Source organism: Microtus ochrogaster, chromosome 2 (genome assembly GCF_000317375.1).
Source record: "Microtus ochrogaster isolate Prairie Vole_2 chromosome 2, MicOch1.0, whole genome shotgun sequence".
NCBI classification, from domain to species: Eukaryota; Metazoa; Chordata; class Mammalia; order Rodentia; family Cricetidae; genus Microtus; species Microtus ochrogaster.
Genome location: NC_022010.1, coordinates 30,847,512 through 30,871,977, shown reverse-complemented (window position 1 = coordinate 30,871,977; position 24,466 = coordinate 30,847,512). Strand labels below are relative to the sequence as shown.

Genomic DNA, 24,466 nt, shown 5'->3' with positions numbered 1-24,466 from the left:
GAACAGCTCATCAGGCATGGGAATAGCATGCTAAGGAAGGCATTCACTATGCTGGTAAATGGAAGAAGCGGTGACTTGAGGCCTCTTACCTTTGTAGGAAACACTTTGCAGATACTTGTGGATTTGGGAGGGGGAGAACGAGTCTAAGATCATCAAGAAGTCCAGGCAGTCTTTCCCATAGTCACTCTCGTACGTGGTCTGATTCTTCGTGCGTTCCTGGTTCCGCATGTAGCTACGCAGCACAGAGGGCACTACAGGGACACAGGGGCAGCAGGACAGGCTGTCAGTAAACCAAAATGTCTGTCCTTGTCTGAACACACCATCACACCCGAGTTCAGTCTGGAATCTACTCAGCATCCTTACCGGATGCCACCTAGTCATTCCACCAATGACCAGGGCCTGTACTGAGTGGCTGTGGTTGGTAATGCTGGATGCAGAGGAATGGGAGACATGGCCCAAAGGTTGAGTGTGAGCACCGTTTCCAGAAACTTGGCTCTTCAAGAGTTCTGTTCTCAACACTGTGTATAATGTTTACCACTTGCTTAATGCTAAACGGACTTTGGAAACATCTCATTTTCTCTCAGGGCCTCTCCCTGCATCCTCAGAGGGGCATGTGAAGAGACCCATTTCCAGGGACCTGGAAAGCCTTAGAATGAGCACTTTGGAAGGAGGGTGACATTTACAGCAAGCATGTGCTGCCCATTCAGAGGGGCCAGTCAGTCAGAGGGGCAAGAAACTCCAGCCACTCACATTTGATATAAATTATGATGAGATTCATCTGGATTCTGAGATTTGTGGAGTTGTAATTTTCAATAACGGAGATATGATGTTTTAATAAGTGATTTTTAAAAATAAGTGGCCCAACTTTTGTAAAACACAACCACCCTAATACTGTCCCCGGTCCCAAGCATGCCCTTCTAAAGGAATAAATGTAAGGAACAGGCTGGACGAGAGACCACAGTCCTCCCCCAGGAGAAGAGCGCCAGGGTTTGGAAACTGAGAAAGCGCACTGACGTCCCTCTCTCCCGTGGTTCTCAGTGTTCGTTTACCCTGTGGCTTCATGGGATAGAAAATTTCTACTCCTTAACCTCCTGGGAAGAAACAGAATCAGCAGCTACCAGCTTAGTAAGGACTGTCCCAGCTGTGAGAAGATTCAGGCAGATGGAATATCAGATAACGGGGGTACCACCTTGGAGTGTGGAGTACTGCCCTGGGTGTACACACAGGGACAGGGTCAGCCCTTAGCAAAGGTGGGTCACCCCTCATTGTTACCACTTGGAACTCACTCGTGACTCAAGGCTTTAGACTTGGAGTCCGTGTTCCCCTTCCATCATGTAGGTCTGGAATCTTGAACTTAGGTCATCAGGCTTGGCTACAAGCACCTTCACTGGTAATGCCATCTCACCAACCCACTGAGAGATTTTCTTAATGAGTGGCTTAGCGGGTGCCCGGTGATAAAACTCGTGAGACATTCCTATCAAAAGTGATAGGGATCCGGATCGTGACAGATCGCTGGGACGGGATGGGAACTAATTCTGCGAATGCTTAAGGAGCGCACCACAAGCAAAGGCTGAGTGATTGATGGATTGACAAGTCTAAAGTGATTCCCTCTCAGCTTGGTCACTTTAGGGCATCTCCTGACTCCAACCACTGCTCTACCCAGGCAGAGTGCCATCAACTTAAGGCACAAGCTGGCAGTCTTCTGAGATTCACAGTTCCCTTGCCATGATACTGGGCACTACAGTGGCACAGACTCCGTGTGTGGCCATTATCAAAACTGGCTGCCAGGACCTTCAGCAACATCGGCATTGGAGCAGGGAACTGGTAAGGCCTAGCTACCGGATGCTTCAAAAAAAAAAAAAAGACATCTTCTGGGCAAACTTTTCCAGGGCTCAGGCTTTGGTAGAACCCAGAGGTGGGAACCTGAAGATGGAGAAGCAGTAGTGAGGGGCCAGGCACAGTGCATCAGACTAAGAAGAGGCCAATCACAATGCATGTACAATCTAAACACTGGTTACCAGAGCAGACCAAAAATCCCAGATGCAGGGGCTGGAGAGACGGCTCAGTGGTTAAGAACTGAGCTCTTGCAGAGGACCTGGGTTCAATCTCCAGGACCCCCGTGGTGCCTCACAACCGTCTGCAACTCCAGTGCCAGGGGGTCCGATGCCCTCTATCGGTCTCCCTAGGCACAAATGAGCTGCACAGACACACGCAGGTAAAACAGCCATACATATTTTTTTTTTTAAAGTTCCAGCTCCTCCTTCCTTCACACCCTGCACTTTGGTCTCCTTGCCAGTGGACAACATGAGAGACAGACCCCATTCCTCTACTTGTCAGTTAATAACAATAAAACTTTTTTTCCCAGAAGTCAGCGCCATAGTGTTGGCCTCTCTGTCAGGTCGAGAGCCCTAGGGGGTCACTTTGCATTTGTAATCCCTAAAGGCTTCCTTACCTAGACCCTGGGAAGCCACAGGCAGGCTCGAGTAGCATCCATATTTGAAACTAAAATCCTGCAGCTCAGGAATCTTAGCTGGAATTTGGTAATGGTGCCGGAATTCGGTGTCCAGAGGTCGGGGAAGGAGTTCTTTCCAGTCCCGGGACATGGGAAAAGATTTCATGGTCTTCTTAGCTGGGGTGAGACGGGAAGACAATGATTACCCCTTGTCAATGTCTGAGTGGCTTGTCACTGCACCGTTTCGGCCAGCAGCTTCCAATGCATACCATTAAACTGATTCTCCTCGAGTTTAGAGGCTTAGTCTGTGTACTCTATGACAGTTGAGAAACTATTTCTGCTCTAGAACATGGAGTGTATGTTCAACTGGCCATGGTAGGTTTGTTCTGTTTTTTTTTTTGTTTGTTTGTTTTTTGTTTTATTTTTACTCTTTGTTCTTTTGGAGGCCTGCCACCCAGCTCCCATATAAACATATTGAGTCTTACTCTTACTTATGAGTATCCAGTCTTAGCTTGGCTTGTTTCTGGCCAGCTTTTCTTAACTTCAGTTATCCCACCTCGCTTTTGCCTCTGGGTTTTTACCTTTCTCTACACCTTTCTTTACTTCTTACCCTCTGGCTTGCTGTTTAGATGGGTGACTGGCTCCCCGGAGTCCTCCTCCCTGTCTCCTTTCACTCCTAGATCTCTCTCTCCCCAGATTTCTCCTCCTATTTATTCTGTCTGCCCAACAGCCCCACCTATCCTTTCTCCTGCCTAGCTATTGGCTGTTCAGCTCTTTATTAGACCAATCAGGTGTTTTAGACAGACAAAGTAACACAGTCCTCACAGAGTTAAACAAACACAACATAAAAGAATGTAACATATCTTTGCATCATTAAACAAATGTTCCACAGCATAAACAAATGTAATACATCAAGTAATATTCATTCCACAAGAGACCATAATTCGTTTTTGAACGGCTAGATACTCATGGCCATGAGGAGTCCTTAGGAACATGCTGCTGGGAACAGAAACCAGCAGTGACTCTGCTGGGGTTTTCCTAGGCCTTTTCAAGTCAAACCAGAGAGGGAGGCTTGGGGTAAGACCAGAGTTGCTGGGTGAAGCAGGATTCTCAATTAAATCTGAATGCCATAGTGTAATGGTGATCATATCTGTTTTCATGCTGACAGTCCTAAGTTCAATCCCCAGTAGAACCATGATGAAAAGGGTTTCTTGGCCAGGTGTGAGGCCAGCCTGGTCTATGCGGTGAGTTATAGGCTTGCTAGCCAGGGTTTCATAGTGCAATCTTGTCTCAAAATCAAACTAAGACTCTGCAGAAAGGCACAACCTAAAGGTAAAAATGGAAGACCATTCAAGACCATTAGCCCCCAGAAACATGAACTGTAACAAGGGGAATTGGCTTTGCGGTCTTCACATGCGGCTCTCTTCAAAGCTGAGTTCTCCGAGCCTGAATGTGAAAACAGCCACTTTTCAGTACTCCGCCTCTTCATCCGCTTTAATTCCTCAAGGAACACTCAAAACCACAGCACGGCTCTCTGCTTCAGAAGCGTAAAGTGTTAAAGACGTGAACTCAATATAATAGCATTATGTGGTGGATCCTGTAAAAGTTGTTACAATGGAAAGACGCATACACACACAAGAGCGAGAGACAGAGAGGGAGAGAGAAGGAGAGAGACAGAGAGAGAGAGAGGAGAGATCTCCAAAGCCTAGACTTAGATGGAAGGTCAAACGTGGAACATTGCGGAAGACGGAAGTAGCATTGTAGACAGGAGGCAGCATCAGGGGCCTGAGGAATCTGTGAGGTGGGCAGCTAGGGAGAACAACGGAGAGGGGGCAAGGACCAGATGACATAAATCGTGTCAACTGAGGCATTTAGCTTTCGTCTTGAGGTCAACAAGAGTTCACAGAAAGTTGTAAGTCAGAGCTGACGTCAGCTTGCACATCAAAGAACCCACTGTGACATACCAAGGAAGAGAGCTGGATAAGAGGCCATCCAAAGAGAGACACTGGCACCCAGAACCAAGCCAGGGCTGTGAGGAAGGCGAGAATCGGACAGAGTAAGAGACAAAGGAGGAGTCTTGACAGGAGTTTGCCTACACATGGGGCAGCAGTAATTGGCTTACACTGAGCAGAATAGAAACATGATTTTCATAAGAACAGAGATCTGAATGCTTCTCAGTGATCCCGATGTCTATCTACAGATAGCATTGTCCTTTGGTGTTACACCTGTCTAGCTCCAAAATAGTGTTTTTCATACATTCTGCCATTCAGCAAGTATTTCCCCAGCTCTTTCTAGCTACCAAGCCCTTCACTGGCCACGAGTGAACTAGGGCCTCTGGAGAGGGGTCTTAAACCAAATATGAAAGATTAAAACAAACAAAAACAACAACCACAAAAAGGACCCTTGATAAGAGGGGCTGGGAAGATGGCTCAGCTGTTAAGAGTTCTTCCTGTTCTTGCAGAAGACCCAAGTTGGTTCCTAGCATCATGCCAGCGGAGTCAAACCACCTGTAACACCAGCTTTGGGGGATCCAACATCTCCAGCCTCTAAGGACACCAAGATCGTCAGCAGATATAGTCCTTGTATCTGCGACCTGCTAGCCTGCAGCGCCATGAACCAAAGTATGGTCTATAAATTCCTAGTCAGTCATCAGATCTGTGACCCAATCCATAGTGGCAACAATTTGCAGAGAATGAATTTATTTGGAGGTCACAGTTTCAGGGATTTTTGTTTATGGTCAAGCTGGCTCCCTTGTTGCCGGGCCTTGGTGAGCCAGAGCATCATGGTGGAGAGGACATCATGATGGAGCCAAGATTCTCCCCACAGCAGCCAGGAAACACAGAGAGATGGAGAAGGGTCTGGACAAGATCTGCCTTCAAAGCCCCATCCCCATCAACCCTTTTTCCTCCAGAGAAGCTCCTACCTCCTAAGTTTCAATTATCTCTTTTTAGTGCCACCTGCTGGGGACCAAGCCTTCAACACATGAGCTGTGTAGATGCTCACATGTGCCCAGACAGCAGTGTTCTGCTACAGGAGAAAACACAGACATCCCCCTTTGTAGGAAAAGGAATTAATACAAAAATCACTTTATGGTAATGAGCTCAAAGGTAAAACCATCATACAGATGGGTTGATGTAGTGACTCAATGATTTGTTCAGTCTCAAAACACTTGATTCTTTCAGAGCTGTGTGCTTAGGACTCAGAAGAGGACGGGTGGGGCAATGGTGGGAGGAGAGGCTAAAGCCTGTTGGCCAGCCAAGAAGACCTCAACACCTCCCTCCCCAGCCTCAGTCTAGCCCAGCAGTCACGTGCTTCGCCTCCTAGTTCTACAAGCACCCTCTTCTAAACACGATCACCCTGTCGCTCATTTAAACCAGCTGCCAACTGGGAAGGCATCTCTGGGCGTGACTCTCCACAACTAGTTCCGGATCACCCTCTGGGAATGGGAAGGGGCGTCTGTTTTTCTTTTTCCCTTTTCCCTCCCTTCTTTCTTCTTCTCCCCTCTTTCCCCTGTTTCTCTTCACTTTTCTTTTCTCCTTGCTTTGTGTTTTGAGACAGGGTCTTGTTATATATGTCAAGCTGAACTTCCAAGTCCTCTTGCCTTGGCCTCCAAAGATGTGGTTAGAGGCACTCACCACCATCCCTGACTAGTGGGAGTCTTTTCCAGACTCTCATTCCATTGGCATAGACATTCGTAGCAATGCACGTTTAGCTGCTTGTTCGCTTTTCAGTGCTAAGGATCAAAACTGCTACCAGTGAGCCATGCTCCGGCCCCCTCCCCACATCCCCATGCTTCTTACAATGTGTACCTTGTTGGTAAAATTTCTTGTCCCACACTAGCTTGGGAGTTCCTGTAAGAGAAAGACTACCTCCATGCCATTTACCACCACTGTGGCAGTACCCAGGCCCATGCCCAGGGAAAGAAGGAGCACCTGCTTACCTTGAGTCAAATCCACGAAGTCCCTCTTGGTATGGGAAACAAACTGATTTGCTATCGCCTCCCGGACTTTTTCCATGGATGGAGGGACTATCCAGGGGAGGGTGTGGGTTGGTTTCCCTTTGGGGAGGGTCCACTGAAAGAATTCCTGTCAATCAATGCAAGCATGGTTTTAGTAAGAATCCAGGAAGGCTCGCCTCATGGCGTCGAGAATACTCGTGAGTGTTTGTGAGTCCGTAGTCTTTGGAAGCCTTATAACCAGCGGCCACACTGCGGCTGCCTGTACAGAGAGTATGGCAAGAGGGTCTGGCAGTTACGAGCCATAGCACAAGTCCTGGCTCGGCTACAAATAGCTGATCAAAGCAATTAAGGAAGGACGGGTTTCTTTAGGCCATGGTTTGAAGGTTATAATTCATTGTGGTGGAGAATGCAAGATTGAGAGGCGGCTGGTCCTGGTGCATCCTTAGTTGGGACGTATAGGCAGATAAATGTCTGAGCTCAGCTAGCTTCCTCCCCGCCCCTTTTTATTCAGTACAGGACCAGAGCCATCAAGGATGACAACCGCTCGTATTCAGGGTGTATCTCTCCTCGGTTAAATCTCTCTGAAAACTCCAACACACACAGGGCAGGATGTCTCCGCTGGGATTCTAAATCGGGTCAAGTTAACAATGAAGATTCAACCATCACAGATAACCTCTGTGTGCTTGCTTTGACCTTTGACACTGACAAGAGAAGAAGACTGTCAGCTTCACGTGTTGAGAGCAGAACTCTTGTGTCAACAAAAGGCATGTTAGTTCTGGTCCTGGTGACACATCTGTAAGGAGCAGAGGTAGTGTCTGGTGTCCCTTTGAGTCTTAGAGGAAGAACCTCCCTCCCTTAGAGAGCCGCAGTATGGTGGTGAAGGATTTAAGGAGGGAGGCACTCTCCTCTGTTCACCTCCACAGACAGTCAGTGACTACACATGCTGAAATCGCCTCCGGGTCTCTCCTCTCACCTTCCCCTCTCATGACCGTGTGTTACAGGTAATCTTCATTGTCAGCTTGGTTGGATTTTGCATCATCAAAGAGATGCTTCCTACATGTCCAGGAGGCATTTCCAGAGAGAATTACATGTAGGGCTGAGAGCCAACCCCACCCTGCTGTCGGGATGTTCTGCTAAATGCAGCCAGGAAATCATGGGTTGAACAGTGAAAGCCCGAGTCACCTAAGTTACCCCTTCTTTCCTCAGGCTGTCCCTGCCTGGTGCTTCATCTCAGTGACACAAAAGCAACCATGTTTCCTGCTCCCTTAGAAGATGGTACCGCCAGCCAGAGAGTTCCCCGATCCACCATGTCAGGCCCCAGGCACCAGAGGTGTTCCCAGCAGGGTCCAAGGCCAGCACTCTCCAACAGTTCTTACTTCGGCCTTGAAACTTCAGTTTCTCCCTTTCTGCTGGGTGGCTGCCACCAACCAAAAAGAAGCCCACTTCCCTGCCTTTCGGAGAAAGCCCTACTACCTCCATCCCCCTTCCCCCTGCAGCGAGGAAACTGCTTTTCAGAATTGCATCAAAATTCTGCAAGATAGTTATGGGCACCTGTGCTTTGCAGTACCTGTTCGTCCCTTTGTGATTTGTCCGCTGTAGAGAGCAGTTACAAACGTAATGTATGTGTTGAAGACGCCACTGGGTGCACAGGTCCTCTGTCTGGATTTTGTTGATTGCATACTCAATGTGTTATTTAGCGAGTGTCTGTCCCCAGGTCATAGACTGAAGGCAGAGTCCTTAGAACAGACTGTCAGCGATGTCTGGGCAAGGCAGAATGAGCCGCATGATATATGCTATTTCTCTATGTGTCATGGTAGCAGCTGTTGGGACTCAGCGATTAATAGTGTCCAGAATCTGGCACTAACACTTGTTGGTTGAGAGCACATAGGACGTTTGACACACCAACTCTCACTGTCTGGAAGCACACACGCATCTGACATGCTAGCTCTTGTTGTTGGCTGAGAGCTCTCAGGAACGCCACAATAACTCTTACTAAAGGTCTTTAATAGGGAGCGAGAGAGGTGACTCAGCAATTAAGAGCACCGGCCGCTCCTCCAGAGGACCCAGGTTTGATTCCCAGCACCCACATGGAAGCTCACAAACATCTGAAAATCCAGTTTCCAGGGATCTAATGCCTTCTTCTGGGCTCTCTGGGCACCAAATACACCATGGTGCACAGATGTACATACAAGCAAATACCTATACACACACAAAAAAATATCTGAAGTCTTTAGTAGTACTTTAAAGATTTATGACTGTGTATGTATATACATTTAAGTAAATATAACAAATTATTTTGCATTGTTTTTAATTTTTAAGATTTATTAAGGCTATGTAGAGTGGCATACATCTTTAATCCCAGCACTCAGGAGGCAGAGGTGGGCAGATCACTGAGTTTGAGGCCAGCCTGGTGTATATAGCAAGTTTCAGGACCACCAGAACTACACAGAGAAAATCTGCTTGAAAAAAATATTTATTTACTTCTATTTTCTGTGCATGAGTGTCTGTCTGTATGTATATATGTACACACCTGGTACTCTAGAGACCGGAAGAGAGTGCCAGGTCTCCTGGAACCGGAATTATGAATTATGGTTATGAACTGTCATGTGGGTTCTGGGAACTGAGTCTGGACCTTCTGCAAGAGCATCAAGTGCTCTTAATGGCTGAGCCAATGGAAGCCGAGAGACGACAAATCAAATGTGGCATGATGCCTATTCTTCTGAGCCTCAAGTCTACATCTTCAGCTCATCTACCTGCCGGACAGACCTCCGACCAGTGTGTCTTTCCATCTCCTGTTCTTTAACCACCGCACGGAGTCCATCCAGCCCAGTCTGCTGCTTCAGCATTAGACAGACAAGTCAGGAATGGGAACGGGGCCTTCCTCTCCTCCCTCTTAGCCATCAGCATCATCCGTTCTCCCACCTTGTCATCTACCGGACACCCACAGATATCTCCAACCCAGGCAGCCCTCCGGGTAATGAAACCCTTTACAACAGAGCCTTTTGTGATGGGAGAATGGGCAGTGCCAAGGAAACAGCCAGAGGATCAGTGACCTCTGTCTGGTGGGGAAGCGAGGGGTAGATCTTTAGACTGAGCCAGGAAGAGATGGAAGGGAGTCTCCCTTTGGGCAGAAGAGGGGATTCTAAAGAGAAGCAGCAGTGATAAAGGGCAGGATGGACTGAGTGTTCAGAACATAACTTGGACCACAGGCACTCCGGTGCATACCTGTTCATACAGTGCTATGCCACGATAACCAAGAGGGGAGAACCAATCCAAAGATAGATCGCCGGATAGACAGATGGGAAAACCGCGGCACACACACACCCTATTAGTCAACTGTGGATAGTCCTAATGCTGCTCTCACACAGGGAGCCCCAGACAGAGATACTAAGTTGAAGAAACCAGAAACAAAACCCATGCTACATGATCGCTCATAAAATTATCCAGGAATAGGTAACGCATAGGGCTCAGAGTGGATGGGAGAGGGGCTGGGAAGATGGCTCAGTAGTTAGAGGCGCTTGTTGTTCTTGAGGTTTAATTCCCTACCCATACATGGAGGCTCACAATCATCTGTGACTCCACTTTCCAGAGCATGTGGTGTCCTCTTCTGACCCCTGCAGGTACCAGGCGTGCACGTGGTACACATACATGAAGGCAAAACACATACACATAAAATGATAAGTCTCTCTTGGAGCATATTGGAGGGTGCCAGGGTAAGGGAATAGGGAACGAAAGTGGTTGTTTACTGGGCATGGAGTTTCCTTCTGGGATGAAGAAGACGCTTTATAAGATAGCGATGGTAGGCACACCGTGACATGAATGTACTAACTGTCCATTGTAGTGGCTAATTTTATGTTACATGAATATAGCATTTCAGTTTTTAAGATCTCTGAACTCTAGGGACTAGAAACAGGGGGGACGTGAGACTATAAAGGCAGTCCAAAGAGAAGCATGACGCTCACCACTGCAGATAGACAGTCTTTGGAGGGCTCTTACAGGTTTAAGACAGTGTTAAACCCAACAGATGAGTAGCTGGTGTCTTACTTGACCAAGATGCGCTTTATGGGTCCTTACTCCTCTTGAAGTCCCACTTTTTATCATTTTTTCTTTCGCATATGTTTTCCAAGAATATTCGTCATTGTAAAGTGTCTGATTCAGAATAGGATCACTAAGTGAGTAGGTGTATCCCAATCTTCGGGTGCTCTTTGGACTATAAAAACAAGAAGTAGAGATTAGAGTAAGGGACTGTCTTGGTGTCCTTTTTTGTTATGGTGACAAAAACCCCGGGGAGAAAGAATCTCTTCTGCCCCACAGTCCGAGAGCACAGTCCACCATGGCAGGGCAGTCAAGGTGGCAGGGGCTGGAAGCAGCCAGCCACGTAGCAATGGTGCCACCCACAGTGGGTGAGCCTTCCCACCTCAGTCAGTGCAACCAGCGTCATCCCCTTCAGGCATTCCCCGAAGCCTGTTTCCTAGGTGATGCTAGGTTTTATCAAGATGACAACATTAACCATCAAAGAGACTAAGTACCACATCCTACAATGACACGCATGTCAAATTATTGTATGCATTTTACAATTTTCTTAAAGATTTGCTGGCTTAAGACTTGCCAGATATTATTTAATATTATTCAGAGTCCCTTAATAAAATCAATTCTCTAAGTTGGGCTGATACTTAACAACAACAAAAAAAAAAGAGAGTGACATAAAAGGAAATGAGGAATAAGTCTAAAATCTATCTTAGTGTTTTAAAAGAGTCCCAGGTACTTGTGTACAAAGATTATTGATGCATCTGGATAACTGGTAAAGAGAAACATCTCTCTAGAGAAATATTCTTACAGGCTAAAGGGAAAGATGTAGGAATTGGGATATTGCTATTTTTTAAACATTCCTGTTCATTTATGTGCATGGGTGTTTGGCCTGCCTGTATGACACACATGGCACCTAAGGAGACCAGCAGAGGGCATCGATCCCCTAGAACTGGAGTGACAGATGGTTGTGAGGCCACATGTGGGTGCTGGGCACTAAACACAGGTGCCCTGGAAGAGCAGCCAGTGCTCTAACCACTGAGCCATCTCTCCAGGCTGGATATTCTTCCATGTGCAAGTCCCCAGTGAAATGCATGCTGCCAGCACTGTGACTCAGCTCAAAAAGAGGACACCAAATATCATCATCAGCTGCTACCACCCATGGCACCATCTCCAGGAATCACCCCCACGTGATATTATCATGAGATATCACCGCCAGATACTGCGTGCTCCTGGACATTTTATACCACCACCCATAAAGTATTTTTTTTCTTTTTTTGCCAGAATACAAAATAAGAATCAACTGAAACCTTTAGTTATGGAATTACAGGAAATACATGAAAGGGAGAGAAAGGCAGTCACTAGGAGAATCCTGGTCAGAGAGCTTTCAAGGATGTCTGCTTATCACTCGGCCTCGACGCTTGGCCAGAACTCATCCTCTGTGGCAGGTGTTTCTATAGAGTAAAGGATGGCGCTGGGGCCTGGGTACCACAGGCAGAACCGGATGCTACAGATTCTCAAACCAGAGACAGCCTGGCTGAATGACATCTGGATCCTCGTGTTCTAACGGCTATAAAATGTCCATCAGTCTTGAGGGGGAGGAGGGCTTCTGCGAAGACGACAGCGCATACAGGGTACTTTAAATGGCTCTTCCCCTCACATATTTAAAGATAAGCAGATTTGTTTTTCAACTGCACCAAAAAAATCCCTGGGAAATGTCATTAGCTGGAGAGGAAGACGAGACTGAACGCAGGAAGCTGCACAAGCTGCTGCTGCCAACTTTAAATAGAACTAGACTTTTCTGGGCCATGGTACTTTTCAAGATTACCACACAAAACTGGTTCTTAAGAATCTCAGGTTGTTTGATATCTTTCAGGTTTTGTGCTCATCGCTCAGCAAGGTATTTTCACCTTATTTTTAACCTAATCACAGTTTGAAATATTCACTGTGCTGTAGTCAATTCTTTTGTGTTATAAATCAGTAAAGTTGTTTCTGATACAGAGACAGACAGACAGATGGACAGACAGACAGCCTGGTCCTCAAACCAGCCATCTTTCTCAGCCTCCTAAGTGCTGGGACTCCAGGCACTGGACACTTTGCCTGGCTAACTCTGACTTTGTTGTTTATTCTCAGAAGTTTAGCATGGTGTTCTATACACCAACACACTTAACTAGGGACTATCACCCGTTTGTTTGTTTTGAAACAGGGTCCCATTACACAGCCCTGTACAGACTGGAACTCGTGCTGTAGACCAGGCTGGCCTTGAACTCACAGAGATTAAAAGGCGTGTGACACCACACCCAGCCAGCATTGTTTTCTCCAATACTCCTCAGTTTATGGGAAACGTACATGGTTTGGTTCTTTCTTTTGGTTACTTAACCAAAAGTTAATGGTTAATCATGTGAAACTTATATTGTTTTATACTTCTCTTGTCTACACAAATTTATCCCATAATTTATTTTTCAATACTACTCTTAATATTCCTTAAGATACATATTAGCATTTATGTGAATAATAAGTGTAGGTAAATCTTGTCTTAACAGGAAATAAAATAGTTTTGTATCTTTGGCAATAAAAACTGATTTGACCAGGTACACAAAGATTGCATAAACCATACAAGCTAAAGTTTTGGTTCCAAGATTTAGACAAAAATGTATTTAAAGCAGGAGATAGTTGTAAGCCTCTCTTTTAAAAATTCTGCCAAAGGCTGGAGAGATAGCTAGAGTACTGGCTGCTTTTGCAGAGGACCTGGGTTCAGTTCCCAGCACCTGCATGACACTGACATCCACCATTAACTCCAGTTCTGGGGGCTCCAGAGCCCCCTTCTGGCCTCCTCAAGCATCAGGCAAGTACATGGGCGCAGACATAAACACAGGCAAAACATCCATACACATAAAATAAAAATGAATTAAAAAAATTTAAATCTACCCAAACACATTTGTCAAAACTCCTGCTTCTGTTTTCCAAGTCTGTCTTGCATTAGATAACACTTTTAAAGTTACATCAGAGTAGAAGAATAGGCATAATTCAGTCGCTCTTTGATTCGGGGGAACTGTTTGTTTCTCAGACTTTGACAACAGGGCTATCTCAGTGAATGGATGAGAGGCCATGTCGTTGGCTTTCAATAAAATGGGAGGCGTTCCCCGCCAAGTCATCAAAAGATCAGTCAGTAACAGTCTCCTTGGGACTTCAAGCATCTAAATGACACTCTGGCACTGGATCTCTCTCTCTCTCTCTCTCTCTCTCTCTCTCTCTCTCTCTCTCTCTCTCTCTCACACACACACACACACACACACACACACACAAAATCTGTTCATTTATAGATGGACCATTTTTCTAGGCACTAGCATCTGTACGTTGGAAAGACGCGGACGCCAGGTGTCCTATCACCCTAAAAACGACACAGGAGGCTGGATGCATAAGCTCAGTTATCTCAGCACACAGTTCCTCTAAAAGTACTTTTAATTTATTAATTATTAACTTCATATATAATATATAAATTGTCTTGTAAATAATATATTTATTATAAGCTTCATATATATTGCTTTGAGCAATTATGTGCTTAAAATAACTGTGGTAACTCAAATCTTTAGGTCATAGATAATGTTTATAATGTTTATAATTTCCAATTAATATACTCAGTTACAAAGAAGTATAATAGGGTGATCAATAAATTGCTTCCACAACCTAAATGTCCTTCCGCTGGAGAATGGATAGAAGAAAATGTGGTATATATACACTGTGGAATACTATTCAGCATGTAAAGAAAAATGAGATCATGAATTTTGCAAGTAAATGGGTGGAAATAGAAAAGATCGTATTGGGTGAGGTGAATCCAACCCCAAAAGACAAACATGGCCTGTTTCTCTCTCTCTCTCTTTCTGTGGTTCCTAACTCCAAATTTTCATATACAAGTATATGTCTCACTTCTCACTAGAGAAAATATTTGCAATGGACAGAGACCATTACATAAAACTATAGCCTATCAAAATGCAAAGAGCAAGTAGCTGTGTGGTGCCCCACCCCAACTGAGGCATATTCACCACAACCCCTGCACCTAAGGCTCAGGGATAACTGTCCCAGCTGATGCATCTGCAATGCAACCCCTGCACCTGAGGCTCAGGGTTAACTGTCCCAGCTGATGCATCTGCAATGCAACCCCTGCACTTGAGGCTCAGGGTTAACTGTCCCAGCTGGTGCATCTTCACTGCAACCCCTGCACTTGAGGCTCAGGGGTAACTGCCCCAGCTGGCGCATCCTCACCGCAACCCCTGCACCTGAGGCTCAGGGGTAACTGTGGTAGAGGGAAGGGAACGATTGGAAGAGCCAGAGGAACAGTACATTCGCTGTGAGTCTGCGTCTCCTAAAAACATCAGCGAAGCTACAGTTGTGAAGTCTCCCCAACATGGCTGCCTAAACAAGACCAGAACAAGGATGACACCAATAGATATGCCAACGTGGAAGAGAAACCCGACAGGGCCTCAACCCTAGACAAAGGGCTACAGACAGCTACAGAACTCTGAGAACGGGAGAAATAGTCTTCTCAGGGAAGCACACACCAGTTGGTTACCCAACGTCAGGTGGTCAACCATGAAATCATGTCCATACAAGCAATATTATATGGACTAAGCAGGTTGTAGTTATATATTTAGAAATATATATATATATGTACACACACATATATGAAACAATAAATAGGGGCCATGAATTTGAGAGAGAGCAAAGGGGGACGTTACATGGAAAGGGTTGTGGGGAGGGAAGGAAGAAGTGAAATAATAAGAAATAAACATGTCACAACAGGAGGAGCATCTGTGGACAAGTAGAGCACTTAAGAAGGAAAAAGACAACCCTTGAGAGGTAAAGAAAGGGGGGTGGACTTGAGGGTAACCTAAGCTGTTTAGATAGATTCAGTTAGTATTAGTGTGCTAAGGCATTTGAAGTACCCGCTGAGAATGGTTAAAAGCTTATTTTGAAATATCAATGTTTCGATCGGGCTGGAAGTATCATCCTTTGCAGCTATGAAAACTTTAAAAATATGTGAATTTGAAAAATCACCGGATGCCTCTGGTTCTGGCTTTCATCCCAAACGCTCCCTCTTTAGACAACCGTCAGAGCCCGTGGACCTGGCATACACCTCAGGAGAGGACAGTGATGACTTCCCCAGCTCAGCGGGACATCCGGCAGCTCAGACCTTAGGAGTCCTGCAGTCTTGTGCTGATGCAGGTCTACCAATCATTTTGTTTGTCTATAAATAAAAATTACTAATGTCTTTGAACTAACTGCTCTTTGAGTGCCTCGAGAACTCCCTCCATCTCTGGGCGAGGAGGATCATCGTACCCTTTGTACAGACAGGTAAACCGAGGCATGAGTAGTGTGATGCCTTCCTGGGCGGCAGAGATAAGAAGTGCAAGCCGGAAGTTTGCTCATAATCCACCTGACTTCCCAGGATCAACTCTAAAGGGCTGATTCTTGTTCATAGAATCGGTTCCCAGAGTGAGCACAGGCCATGGAGACCCATCGAGGGTCATGCAGTGAAAGACAGGACTGCCCCCCTCCCGCTCAGTCATCCGTGGTGGTTTAAATGAGAAATGTCTTCCATAAGCTCGGGTATTTAAGGGTATTTCAGCACTCGGTGGCACTGTTTGGGCAGGTTATGGAACCCTTGGGTGGCGCATGCTTGCTGGAGGAAGTGCACTTCTGTGGGAAGGTGGGCTCATCGCTTAGCCACTTGCAGACTGCTCTCTATCTGGTTCGCGGTGAAGACATGCTCTCTCAGCTTCCTGCCCCTGCTGCCTGCTCTCACCTCCTTAACATTCTGAACCATATGCCTAACTAAGCTCTTACTTCCATCATGGCTACAGAAAAGTAACACACACACACACACACGCACACACACACACACACACACACACACGCACGTGCACATGCACGCACACATGCACACACACCATTGAACTCCGAAGTGATCAAAAACACCCACAGCCCTCAGCTCACATGCATCTAGAGGAGAAGCTTTGCAAGCCAACACTGCAGTAACTAGGAGAGCGGAGGCAGAGGACAGCTGTATCAGCCTCCAGGACAGCACAGGTGATAGCGGTGACAAATGTCCTCCCATGCACTCAGGAGCCACCGCATTGCCTGCCTGCTGTAGTCTATGGGAGGTGCTCAAGTCATTTCTAATGTCTGTCAACACGGGTCTACAGCAACCCACAGTGTTCAGCGACATTGGGAAGAACAAGTGAGGGATTTTTCTGGCTTTCTTAAAAAAAAGTCTGGCTGAATTTTGAAAGGTGGATTCTCAAGATAAGCAGATAACCGCAGAGTGGATGGTAGGCCCTACTCTACCTGTGTCTCCAGTTGCTATTTCTACTCGTTTTGGATTCTGATTAATAAAAGACAAAGTCAAGCTGCAAAGGGTCTGTGGATGTGACACAAGCGGACACCTACCGTATTAAATTGGCCACTGCTCCTGCTTTAGGTGTGAATGCTGTCTTCATGGTGGTAGCATAGGAATCCCAGTTGGTGTCACCTGCTAAAAGGACACCAGGGTGATTTGAAATGTAGCAAAGCAGAATATCTCAACCAGATGTTGTTTTCATAACTAAAATTAGACCGCAAAAGAAAGAAAATCTGTACAGTAATTTCATCTTAGGGTCCAATGAACCATAAGGGTCAATTGATGGTCTCAGTAGGAAGGGGAAGGTGGACTTACTTATCGGGTTTGTGCTGACATTATAACAGGCTAGTCGCTTCTCCTGAGCATTCGTATGTGCTATTTCTCAATTTAGGTGTGTGTGAATGCATGCACGTGTGAACATATGTCACATGTGCTAGTGACTAAAGAGGCCAGAAGAGGGCCAGATGATTCTGAACAACCCAATGAGGAACCGAGCTTGGGTCCTCTGACAGTGAGAGCTGTCAGTGTTCTTAACCACTGAGGGGGCCTCCATCCCCACATACACCCTATCTTAACAACTCTAAGGTGTTTGTTCAACAGTGTGAAGGAAGTTGACGTGAGTTCTACCTTCAAGTGGCCCCTATTACATTTTAGTGACCAACTTGTGCCATGTTAGGAAAATATGGACACAAGTTGGCATCTCCTCTTGCTTCTTTTTTTTTTTTTTTTTTTTTTTTGGTTTTTCGAGACAGGGTTTCTCCGTAGCTTTTGGTTCCTGTCCTGGAACTAGCTCTTGTAGACCAGGCTGGCCTCGAACTCACAGAGTTCCGCCTGCCTCTGCCTCCCGAGTGCTGGGATTAAAGGCGTGCGCCACCACCGCCCGGCTCCTCCTCTTGCTTCTTAATCTCATACCCACGGCCACCCTCTCCCCAGTCTTCCTTCCGGCCAGCCCGTGTTAGCAGTCCTACCTATTGTGCTCCACATCTGTAGGAGGCCGAATACAAAGAAAATTAAGAGGAAACAGGGACTTTTGCCTGCAGAGAACAGGCATGTTTTACCAAAGCGACTTCAAACAAGGGTGTTAAAGACAACAAGAGCTCAGGGCCGGAAGTTTACCGTATGAGATCTCCTCCCCCATCCCTAAGTCTACACACACAGAGCCACCTCAAACAACATAAAAACTACCTTAAAATTTCAACTCCCCCAGAACTTCTTGATGTAAGAAATAAGTAAGCTTGCATATATATCTTTACTCAATTTTCAGATTTTATTTAAATTTTCGGCTTTTCTTAATCATTAGATTATGTTGTAAATTACACCTTTGAAATACCGTAACTTAGAAAGCCATGGGATCGTGTGTATGAGCTCACTGTAGACAGGGAAGCTGGGGCTCCCTGGGGAAGCCCATACCCACACTTGAATATGCCTCATTCTTTCTCTAAGTGCCTCTCTTGCTCTCAACCCTGATGCTTAAGGTCCATGTTAGAAGTGTCTTAAGTAAATTCCAGCTCTTCATCATATGCTTGCTCATTGAAATGCCTCCTGCAGTGGCGCTCCTAGGACCTGACTTTCAGGTAACTCATTGGATGCTGAAGGCAGCCCCACGGAACGGTGTCTCTGCCTCCCCTGGCATGCACACATGGACGTGTGATCATCTGCTGAAATATATGCATACGTGTAAACATAGACATAATGCCTGTGGTGGTTTGAGTCAGAATGCACTCACAGACATATGTTTGAATGCTTAGTCACCAGTTCGCAGTGTCTGAGAAGGATTAGAAGGTGCGGCCTTGTTGGAGGAGGTATGTCAACTGTGGGCACACTTTGAGGTTTTAAAAGCCCATGCCAGGCCAAGTGTCTTTCTCTCCTCTCTTTCTCCTCACTCCTTCTTGCCCCAACTGTGGATCAGCTGTAAGCTCCCAGTTACTGCTCCCAGCACCATGCTGCCCACCTGCTGCCATGGTCCATGACATGATGGTCTTGGACCCTAACCCTTGGAACAGCAAGCCTCCAAATTCAATGCTTTCTTTTATAAGTAACCTTGGTGGCGGAGTTTTGTCACTACAATAGAAAAGTAACTAAGGCAGTGGGACTTGACTCTCAACGTTTGGATTTCTAAAAGTGAACTCATATATGAAAGGTATCTTTTGCTTATTTCAGTGTCTTACAGTGACTTACCTGGGGTATAATAACTCACCCTTTTCAATAACTAAAATTCTGTAGCATGGGTGTTACTGAAACTAGGAGAACAAGTAAATCAACTGGGAAGTTAGCTTACAAGGCTATATCCTGGACTTGAAGACTGAGAAGAGAACCCAGGGAAAGAGCTGTAAAGAGTAGCCAGCTAGTACAGGAGAAACCCAGCGTGTGGTGTCATGAAAGGTAAGGAAAGGGACTTCAGGTGACAGAGGAAACAGTGCCAATGACACCAGAAGGATGCTGAGATTGTCAGTGAGCATCAGCAGTAGCAGTGCTTACCTGCCCAACTTCCTGTGTCAGCCAATGACTCCTGAAGGATGCTGAGACCTATCAGTGAGCATCCGCAGTAGCAGAGCTTACCTGCCCAACTTCCTGTGTCAGCAGAGAAACTGCTGCCATGGTCCATAGCATGGTAGTCTTGGACCCTAACCCTCTGGAAATCCACAGACCAGCTCTCCACATCATCAGACCTGCCCTCTCCATCAACAGACCAACTCTCTGTGTCATCAGACCAGCTCCCTACATCAGCAGAGTGCCCCAAAATTTGTTAAGAATACAGCAGTCTTCCTGATGTACAATTTTAATGAAGGGTATTTTAGTCAACCACCATCCAAAACTTCAAAGGCAAAACTCTAGAAATTGACTTGTAAGTTTAAAACCGCATGCCATTTTGAGTTCAATGATAAAAATCTCGGGCCAGCCAGATCCCTCCAGCTTCGGCTGCGTACCACTCGCGGTCCGTCATATCCACACTGCATACACTGCCTGCCCAGTAGTAGCCCAGCCCCTTTCTGGCAGTTCACAATGGGTTGTATGTAGGGCCAGTACCAAACATGATGGCAGAGCATAGTGCCTCCAGAGGTGTTCACTGTAAAGTCAAAATTCAGTCATGGTCTCATTTTGCAGTTCTGGGTTATTATGGGTTGCTTTTTTTACTTCGTAAGAATATGGCTTGGAATTTCTTGTGTGTGTGTGTGTCCTTTCGTATAGAGGCAAGACTGCTTTCATCAGACCCAGATACGCCTTGAACACCCCAGGGAAACCACTCCAGGTGGTGCCTTCCAGTCAATTTCACAGACACATGATCCTGTACAGGGGTCTTTCCTCTGCCGAGGACAGCTGGGGACCGGCAGCTGGCAACATGGATTACTGAACGCCTGGTTCTAGGAGTCAAGAGGGACGGGAGCATCATGCCTGGCTGCCTCCAGGGCCCGAGGCCAAGAAGGTCTCCTTTCCGTGCCACCTGAGCACAGCCCAGAGCTCTTGGATACCATCTGATTCCCAGCGTACCTCCGTTTCCTGTTTAATGCTCTTCTTACTGCAATCCTGTCTGTCAGTTTTGTACATGTATGCCTTGATCCGCATTGACAAAGGTTCTGGAAACGGTGCTACTCCTCTACCTCACTTGAGAAGCCTATGATCCATAGTAACAACATCCACAAACTGGTTTCCGGGGAAATCTTTATAGGTCACTGGTTTCTTCTGCACTCTCAGAGGTCGGCGGAATCCCCAAGGCTTTCTCAGTGGCCCCAAACCCATCTCTCCTGTGGTGCCCTTGTCTTCCTGGTTGGTTCTTTCTTCTCTAGTTCTAGTTCATCCAACACCCCCCCCGCCCCCCGTGTGGGACAACGTGGTGCTCAACACTGGGACACAGAGCCCCTTCCCAGCTTGGAAAAGCACATGGTGGAGATGTGTTGAGTCACAGGTGCACAGATTCAGCAGGGGGCTGACATCCTAGGCTCCCCTGGCACCCTGAGAAGGTTGCCATCCTTTTGCTCAGATGTGGAGGAGGGGTAAGGTCAGATCCCAGAGGGATTTTATCAAATGGGGGAGGGAGACTATTGGAGCTGTGGTTTAGTTTGATAGGGCTCTGACAGGGAAACAGATATGAAGAAGGCATTTCTCTGATGTGCAGAAGGAGCTAGAATTTGAAGCACTGAAAGGCCCATTGTGAGTGAAACTGAGGAGAAACAGTCCAGCTGCTGATTGCCTATCTCAGAAAGCCTTACCCTGCCTGGTAACCATGGTGACTTACCCAAGGTGTTCATGGTTGTGTTAATAGTGTTAGTCAGAGTGCAGAGGCAGAGGCCTTGCATCCTAGCCCTCAGGAGGCAGAGACACCCTTATCTCTATTGAATTTGAAAGCTTCCTAATCTATACAAAGAGTTCTAGGCTAGCCCAGGTTACACAGTGAGACCCTGTCTAAAAAAAGATAAATTATATGTTATTATTATATTATTAAATAGTGACTAATGTGTGTATTGTACTAGACCATACAAAGTTTTCTGTGTATACTATTTTGTTTTCACAAGAATCTGATATGTTGATATAAGTTTTTGCATATACTGAGGTAGAGGCCCTTCTGGGACACCCATGAAACTGCCTAGTATGTTTATATAGGCTTATAAGGCAGGTATGTTGTAGAATGATATTTTTGTACACTGTGAAGATGTGTCTCTGCCAAGGCACCTTCTGATTGGCTTAATAAAGAGCTGAACGACCAATAGCTAGTCAGAAGAGGATAGATGGACTTCCAGACAGAGATAGGAACTCTGGGAAGAATCTGAGGCATGTGAGATTTGCCAGTGAGCACAGCAAGTCAGACGCACAGTATGGAGGAGAGGTAATGAGCCATACGGCAGAATGTAGATTATATAAATAATCTATAGATTACATATATTCTATAATATATGTAATCTGCAAATTATATAATTAATAATTGGGTTAATTTAAGTTATAAGAGTTAATTGGGAACAAGCCTAAGCTAATGTCAAGCTTTCATAATTAATAAGAAGTCTCTGTGTCATTACTTGGGAGCTGGCAGCCCAAAGTCTGACTACACAGGTACTAACAACAGGTCTAATAGTTCTTTTTAACAGATGATTCTTTTGTTATTTTTATATGTATATGTGTGCCTGTGTGAGTTTGTGTGCACCAGGTGCCTGCAGGGGCCCACAGAGGCCAGGAGGCTGTTGCATTCCCTGGAATCAGAGCAGTAGTTGGTTGTGAGCCATCACACGGGTGCTGAGACCTGAACCCAGGTCCTCTGTAGGAGCAGTCAGTGCTCTTAGCTGCTCAGCCATTCCTCCAGCCCTGCACCTGTCAGCTCTCACTCTCACTGTTTGTGACTGTGGAGACCCGGAAATGTGAGCCTATTCCACCTTGTCTGAAGATCAGAGAGTTTGAGATTACTTTTGCTCTTTCAGAGTAAATGAGAGAGTCTGGCCTAGGGTGTGGTTAATTAGTATTTTGAGTGTTGAAGGAGATCTGCTCTACCTGGACCAAAGGTTGGAGAATTCAAGTCTATTCCTTGTGTCATGCTAATGAAGTCTGTTGCCTCCCCCTCCCCTTTTGGAGTGAAATATATAAGCATATGGAAGAATAAACGAGAGGAATTTAGTATTCGCTGAATGTCCCGATGCTGTTCTATGTTTCTGTCTTTGTTCTTCTATATCTCTGTTCCTAACATTTCCAATCCTTATGCTCCTACCCTGGAACATGTGAGTTAGGTTGAAGTTGGCTTTTGACATACGGCAGCCCAACATGCCACGGTTTTCGATAGATGGCCAAACGCACTAAGTAATAAGTACTTCCCATGTGCTGATGAGGCCTATGTCTGAAATCCTGGAACCTGGAAACTGAAGGTGTCATCCTTAAAGCATGCAGTCACGGACCTGGAAACGGGGAGATCGTCCTGATTGTTCTCTGGGACCTTAAATGCCAAGGCAAGTATCCCTGTGACAGACCCTGGGACCTCAGCAGCGAGACTTAATGACATGTCCACGGTTATGAATGCTCACAGGAGCAGAGGTGGTGGCACGTGCCAGTGTTCAGAGCAGTTCAGAGGCAGAAGAGGGAGGATCATGAGTTCAAGGTCAGGCTGGACTAGTTAGTGATACTCTTCTCAAAAATAAATAGATAAAAACAAAACAACTACTGACAGCCAGAAGAAACTGAAGGAGAGAAGGAAGATTCCTGGCCGGGAGACTCCAGAGGCACAAGGCCCTGCCTGCACTTAGAATCTATATCTGGCCAGCGGGCTCCTAAATTGAAGTTATTTTAAGTCTGTGGTTTTGCATAGCAACCATGGAAAAAGAGTACAGTACCCCCAGAATTGCTCACTCAGTCACGGAAGTGACTAAAAAACCGGCACCATCTATCTATTTGGGGACCAAAGACTAAAGAGTGGCGCACGGTGACTTCTTTAGGAACATGACTTTATAAGCAACAGAAGACGGGGCTGGTGGTGGCTGTGACAGACTGAAGGGTCAGAGTCAAGATGACCCGGGAGAAAAAAGTGGAGGCTGAATCAAAGAGCTCTGTAAACAAATTAAGGTACCAACGAAGCCGCCTTCTCTAACAGCCTGGGCCCTCGGCATTACACTCTCAGCGTCTGGAAGGTTCTGAGGAGAACAGCAACGGGATTTTGTTCAGGCTGAGGTAGAGGCCCTTCTGGGACACACATGAAACGGCCTGGTCAACAGCTGGATAGTTCCATCTGAACATCTGGAGCTGGGGACAAAGAGGAGCGTCCCTGGCAGTGTGTGCAGCAGGGGAGGTCCTGTGGAGGATGATCACCCAGGTAAGAGGGGACTCCTAACCTCACCTATTCCAGACAAGGAGGGCAGATACGGGCAGTGAACCCTGATGGAGCACTTAGAAAGGGAAAGGGGAATTAAGGAGTCCCCTTGGGAATCCTGGGAGATTTCCCCCCTCCATCTCTCATCTCTCCCATAGAATCTGAGAACATTTGATGTTTTTGAACTGTTTTTTTTTTCTTTTGGCTTTCACTTTCCATTCTTAGTTTTACAGAGAACAAGACTGGAATGTAAACACACACTTTATTGTTCTCTTAGAAGCATAATTCTAAAGAATCTGCACAGCCCTATAACCAACTAGGCTAGACGGCAGAAGCTGGCCATTATGGCTCGGAAGGGATGGAGGAGCTGACGGTGCAGTTAGTAATCATGACGCTGGTGTCACAGCTAACGGTCGGGGAGGTTGTCTTTCCGCCAACGCAAAACGCTGAGCTGGTAAACTCCCGCTGCCTCCGCAAGCAAGAACCGCAGAGAAAAGCTCTCCATCTGTCACCTGGCAGAGCGCCTTTGAAACAGGCCCAGCTCGCTCGCAGCGCTGTCTGCAGGCAGAGTGGCCCCGAGCAGCTGACCCCCACCCTTCCGCCGCCCCGTCCACAGACTCCGCCCCTCCCTCTCCCCTCCCCGGCCCACTGTAGTTGCAGTTTGCCAGACCACGACTAAAGAACCAGCTTGGCTCCTTCTCTCCCTCCCAAGCTTCCCTGGTTCTGTTCACTGGTCTTCGACCCTGTTATCTCTGCAAGGACACTGTTTTGTTTTTTCCTTGTCCTCTCAGGATTATTCCTGAAGTATTTAAAGGAGAGAGAGAGAGAGAGAGAGAGAGAGAGAGAGAGAGAGAG

General features: G+C 46.4%; 1 protein-coding gene across 2 annotated transcripts in view; it reads right to left on the bottom strand.

Annotated features, from left to right (window-relative positions):
- The window catches only part of Tex26 (testis expressed 26), a 32,143-nt gene that overhangs the window by 7,243 nt on the left and 434 nt on the right, over positions 1-24,466 (bottom strand). The window contains exons 2-6 of one of the 2 annotated variants that reach the window (XM_005344736.3): positions 16,884-16,968; positions 10,455-10,620; positions 6,393-6,537; positions 2,453-2,629; positions 90-251 (exon numbers count right to left, since the gene is read on the bottom strand). In XM_005344736.3, coding sequence (XP_005344793.1) covers positions 90-251; positions 2,453-2,629; positions 6,393-6,537; positions 10,455-10,620; positions 16,884-16,968 — 735 coding nt within the window. The remainder of the gene's footprint in view (positions 1-89; positions 252-2,452; positions 2,630-6,392; positions 6,538-10,454; positions 10,621-16,883; positions 16,969-24,466) is intronic. The other variant, XM_026788146.1, reaches the window with a different exon arrangement.